The 6,060-nt window shown below is 37.4% G+C and overlaps 1 protein-coding gene across 1 annotated transcript; it reads left to right on the forward strand.

The window, feature by feature from the left end:
• Positions 1 to 295: 295 nt before the first annotated feature.
• Positions 296 to 4,140, forward strand: LOC131031093 (phospholipase A1 PLIP2, chloroplastic). Its single transcript, XM_057962121.2, has 5 exons — positions 296 to 1,373; positions 1,639 to 2,247; positions 2,523 to 2,582; positions 2,776 to 3,192; positions 3,322 to 4,140. Exons 1-5 carry the CDS (start codon positions 465 to 467, stop codon positions 3,805 to 3,807), a joined length of 2,481 nt encoding a protein of 826 aa, XP_057818104.2. The 5' UTR covers positions 296 to 464; the 3' UTR covers positions 3,808 to 4,140.
• Positions 4,141 to 6,060: the final 1,920 nt, after the last annotated feature.

Here is a 6,060-nt window from a genome sequence, read left to right on the forward strand (position 1 = left end):
CATATTAGGTTTAGAACCCACACAGCAGCCAAGGCACAAAACTTAAAAACGTGAGACGCGGCCAAAAGAGAGAAAGATGGCTTACGTATCGCATAACAAACAAAAAGCGAAGGCGCCTGCGAAAGAGATGCTGTTTTCATTCAACTGTCTCACTCTCACTGCCATGTCATTATTCCAATCCAATGTTGTAGCGTTTGCTTTGACACACGCCAACGTAATATTAATCCATTCATATACTTCTCACACGTAGTTTCTCCTGTAAACTTGGAAGTGGCACTTCTGATCTTATTCTAAGGAACTTCAAATTGTTCTTTCAGCAGAGATTTCTTTGGGACCAAAAAGATATGCACAAGATCGATTTTTTGAGTTAAAATTGAAGAATCTTCTCGATTAACATATTGTTTTCCCATCTATACGAAATTTTGAATCTCTTGAATAGTTTAGAAGCACAAAAAACATCTGCCATGGATGCTCTGGCTTGGAAAACCATGACAGGTATTGGTAGAGAAGCTTGCACAGGCACAAAATCAAGAGATTATTCTACTGCTAAGAATGTATTTTTTGAATTGGGATTAAAATGTCAGGCTAAATTCAAGTCTTGCAGAAATCCAGTGTCCTGTCCTCCCATTTCTTCTTTGTTCTCACCTCCGTTTGTCTTTCCTGGTTCGCTAAAATTTATTTGGATCAACAAAACGAGTGAGGGGAATGTGGAAGGAAGTGCAAAAACTGAGTTAGAAATGGTTGAAAGTCGTGATGGGTTCAATTGCTCGGCATGTGGAGCTCTGAAAACTTCCCAACAAATTCAGGAATCCAATGCAGAGGAAGAGGAAAATGCCGCAGGGGACAATGGCTTTCTTAGTTCTGATGATTCACTGAAGAACCTTGATGAGAAAAGCAGTACAAAACTAAATTCACCATTTTACAACCCGGGAGCTCAAGGTAGTGAAGGCAGCTGCATCTCACCAAATGAAAACAAGTTGGAAAACCCAGATGAATATGATCGCGCAAGTCACATGAACTGGGTTGGGAGGATGATAGAGTTTGGATCTTACTGGAACGAACAGAATAAATGTGATCCAAATTCTTCTTCCAATGGAGCCTCGACCTCAAGGAAACAACCTTGCTTATCCCAACAGGCCGATTGCTCCTCTAAAATGCATGCGGGCAACAATAACCCTAATCATCCCCACGACGGTTGCAATGGCGATGATGATTTTTTGTGCTCCCTGAGGAAACAAGTATCAATCAATGAAGTAACTCACGACAGGGATTCCTTCTCTAGGTTGTTGTATCCAGTGTCGTTGTCAGAGACAAAGATTTATGCCCAAATGTCATTTCTTTGTGACCAAGCATATTCGATTCCTCAGATTAAGGTACATATGATTCAAATCGTCTTTATCCATGCTCATCAAGTTTTTATTCCTTGAATATATCCTTACTGATAATTATGGACATTGTTGATAATAATGAAATTGCAGACCGTTTATTGTTATTATTAAGGACTCTGGGATTATGGTATATGTTCACAATAAATTTGCAGCAGCGTTTTTTCTTTTCATGTAATGGATAGCTTTTATTTCTTGATGTCCATGGCAGTTAGTAAATAAAGACCTAAAACTTCATTTGTCGTCCATACAGCCAGCAGAACTCTGGAAGTTATGTCATCTCCATTTTGTTACTTCGTCCTTGGACAAGACAGCTGAAACAATTTCTAAAATTGTGAGCTCGGTGTCAACTGCAAACCCTGACTTGCAATCAATGTCAATCTCTTCTGAAACAGGGGAAGAAGGCAACTCTAGGCGCAATGATGGAACTAACTCTAGGCTCTCTGTAAACCCTAGTGTGGCATATGAAATAGCTGTATCTGCAGCTTCTTACATACTTTCACAAACAAAATGCATTCTACCCTTTAAATCCGAGAGAAGAAATCAAGCAGATAATGATGGAAATCTGAACTCTGGAACAAAACAGGACGCAGAAGATATTGCAGTGGAGCAAAAAGCATCTTATACAGGTACTCAGCAGACATTTACTGATTCACAGCATGCTAAGTCTACTAAACTCTCTAGCATGTCAAAGTCAGATACGCCTGCAAGTATGGATACCTCATCGATCACTACTCTGGTAGATGCTGAAGAGGTTGCAAAACAGAAAGCTGCAAAAGATTCGCAGTCATTACATTCTCCTCTTTGTGAGTGGTTTATATGTGATGATGACAGCAGCCATACCCGCTACTGTGTTATTCAGGCAAGTACAAGATGAAAATGCCTTCATAGTTATGGTTGCTTTCTAATTTGAACAATTTCTCTATTTAATTCCATATGCAATGATGATAATTGCACACAAGATTTCCATTCCGATTATGTTATCAACCTTGCTTCCCCTGCTTTCAAGGTGTATCTAAAAGTTCCGTTGTCAAGAATGACTTGTAATCTGTAAAGCATTGTGCTGTGCAGTACATGGTATTTTCAGTTTTGTACATTTTGTATCTTAACTTTCTGTATGGTACTCTGCATTTATAGGGATCTAATTCATTGGCATCATGGCAAACGAATTTGTTTTTTGAACCCACAAAATTTGAGGTATGTGAAAGAGAATCCAGATGGTAAAGCGTGCATTCTGAAAGCTTAATGTGGAGATTCATTTAATATGGTTATGCATGAGCATTCTGAGTTACAAAGCATTATTGTTGATTACAAATTTACATGAATGACTCTAAATAATGACATTGCCTGATTTGCAACTCATAGTCTCTTGAAATATACTCTTTTACAGGGCTTTGAAGTTCTTGTACACAAAGGAATATATGAGGCTGCCAAGGGAATGTATGAACAACTCATGCCCAAGATTCTCTCTCATTTGAGAAGACATGGAGAGGATGCAAAATTTCGATTCATAGGTCACTCCTTAGGAGGAAGTCTTTCATTGCTTCTAAATTTGATGCTGCTCATAAGAGAGGTGGCCTCGAAAACATCACTTTTACCAGTTATAACATTTGGTTCACCTTGTGTTATGTGTGGAGGAGACTACCTGCTCCAGAAATTAGGTTTACCTAACAACCATGTACAGGCCGTCATGATGCACAGAGATATTGTGCCCCGTTCCTTTGCATGTAATTATCCAGATCATGTCACAGAAGTTTTGAAAAGGTTACATATTAGTTTCCGAGATCACCCTTGTCTTAATTCCCAGGTAAGCTTGTATTTTTCTGTTCGGAAGTTTGCTTAGGGTTTGATGTCACACTTGTGTTCAGTGAAACTATCCTTGTACATGTTTCATCTGGTTGTTTAAATTGTGCATTAATTGTGTCTTTGAATACAGAAATTTTTGTATGGATCCATGGGTCAGCCGTTGATCTTGCAGCCAGATGAGAACATCTCTCCTCCTCATCCACTACTTCCTTCTGGGTGTGGGTTTTACACACTCTGTCATGTTGAGCGGGATAGTAGTGAACCTAAGAATGAACTTTCAGGCACACTTCAAGAACTTTCAGGCACACTTCAAGTTCAGGCTGCTCAAAATGCCTTTTTGAACACTCCGCACCCACTTGAAATTCTTAGTGATAGGGGTGCCTATGGTTCTAGGGGATCCATATCTAGAGATCACGATTCAGGTAATTATTTCAAAGCAATCAATTGCATTCTTCGGCAACAGATAAAGCATGTAAGAATTTTGCACAGGAAGCAAAGAAGGCAGGAATGGCGGCCTTTGGTTACTGCAGATTCTTCCATGTCTTCAAAGATGCCGTCCAAAGTAGGTAAGAAAGAGAGTAAAATGTCTGAAGATTTAATGAGTTTCTGCAAATAATGCATCTCAAGGTTCTGCAGTCATTATGGTGAATGCCTCTTTGACATAGCCGTTGGAATCTGGATATGTTTCAATTCAAGTGTTTCTCCAAAAAAATTGTATGATTTATTTGCAATTAGCTTGAGGATACGAGTAATTTTGTATCTTTAGGTTGCTCATGGCAGCTCCGAGCAGGATTTCGGATCACATTATTGCCTATAAAAATGTCACATCCTGTCCAAGATGGGATCTTTTTCATGGCGCAGTGATGTTGCTATCAAAACTCTCCTTTATATATACTTGTAAATAGCAGGGATACATTCTTTGTACTTGTAAATAAAATGCACAGATATTCTTTGCAAGAAGCACGAAAGAATGAGAACTCACAGAAATTTTCCTCAACGGAAGGGGATGAAAACATTGGCATGCTCTTTTGAATTTGGTTTTCTCATTAAGAAACATTTGAATTGAACTTACCTGCAAAGAAACACAAGTTTTTAAAATTTATCAGATTTGCACTTCTGTGGCCTAACATTTCCATCAACTGATAAGTACATTTGCTGTAATATTATGCTGACAGCGATAGAAGAAATGAGGTTAGGAATCATATTGCTCAAGTGGAATTTGGGGTTCTCTTGATGATTCATTTTATATTGACATTTCGTCAAACGCTTAGGCAGTTATCAAAACTTCAGCGTAAAAGACACACAAACAGATTAGGAATTTAAAGAAACTCGAATCTTGATTTAAACGGCTCATCGAGAAACCAGAACTCTTGACAGGCCCCCAAATCTGAGTTTTTGTGATTCAAATATTTTTACAGGAGCTCATATGGTGTTTAGGGTTAATCAGGTAGCTCAAAATCACTGCAAAATCTTGATAAAATATCATTATTTGATTCAAAGTAAAGATATCATCTATTTGTCTATGGATGATTAAAAGGAGTTCTATGATAGATACTTTTTTTTTTTCATCGGTAAAGGCAGAGCCAAAATTTATATTAATTAAGGTTAAATACAGAGATTATTCGTTGATTTTCATAACATTCAAAAAACACTTGTTCGTGCCTTCAAAGGGCTGGAAACCTTTAGGCTTATGATTTAGCCATTTTATCAGAGCCATCAAAAATTTAATAGTATGGAGAAAAAAGGACTATCAACGATAATGGCAGATTTCCAACTGCCTAGAACCAGAGTATTTAAACATGCAAGTATGAAGCCAAAATAAAAATATACAAATTTATGATTAAGTATCAGGTAGGGAAAATGAAGTATCAACAGAAGGGGACCTAGCTTGCAGTGGAGAGATCAGATTGCGACGGCTCCAATCTTGCTCGAACACGACCTCTGTCTGCTGAACGACCCCGGCCACGACCTGCGCTCCTACGGCCTCTGCTCGAACCACCTCCGCAGCTCTGCTCAAGTTTTGCGTCTGCTTCTGCAGCTTTCATAGGCAGGATTCCATTCATCTTTGCAAACTAGAATAGATCCTCCTCTTTTCCTTGAGCCTCTAGGTCATCTCCTAAGAATCTCCACTTGAGATAGCTCATAATTGCAAGAAATGAAAGTTGATTTTATCTATTACAAGAAATGAAAGTTTATTTTAATAGAAATAATTGAAAATTCAATATTTACTATAAAATAAGTTAACAAATTCTTTTAAGGCATTAGAGTAACATTTCTATTATTATTTGAAGACATTATAATATTTTAAATCATACCAATTTATTTAATCAAACTTACATATCCAACTTCAATCAAACAAATTATGAAACACTCTTGTCAAACCTACTGGTGGATAAAACTAATAGAAATTATAAAGTACTTACATGAATTTTTGGAATTTATTAAAATTGTATTATTATTTGATTTGTTAAAGCTAAACTAAATATAAATTAAATAATCCAAAAAAGTATTAAAAAAAAATTCGATAAAATTTGATAACAACAAAATATATTTTGGCATCCTTGGTTCAAACCATTAATTTAGAAGTTTCAACTTGGGAAAATACACAAAAAAAAATTGGCTCTACTTGATGCGAATTACGCAGCATCATCTTCACAAAGCGGCTCCCTCCTGGAGCGACACCTGCGGGGATTGGCAAACTAAGTGCGAATTTCCTAATTGAAGGCGCCCTTTCTACCCTAGAAACATGAATTGGTATCAGAACGAAGCAAGCTCAAAAAACCCTTTGATGTGAATCTCCCAAAACCTAGTCTGAATAACATTCACCGCCCTCAATGGGTGTTTGAAAATAGGATTTGGATGGATAAAT

The sequence above is a fragment of the Cryptomeria japonica genome, chromosome 7 (genome assembly GCF_030272615.1).
Source record: "Cryptomeria japonica chromosome 7, Sugi_1.0, whole genome shotgun sequence".
NCBI classification, from domain to species: Eukaryota; Viridiplantae; Streptophyta; class Pinopsida; order Cupressales; family Cupressaceae; genus Cryptomeria; species Cryptomeria japonica.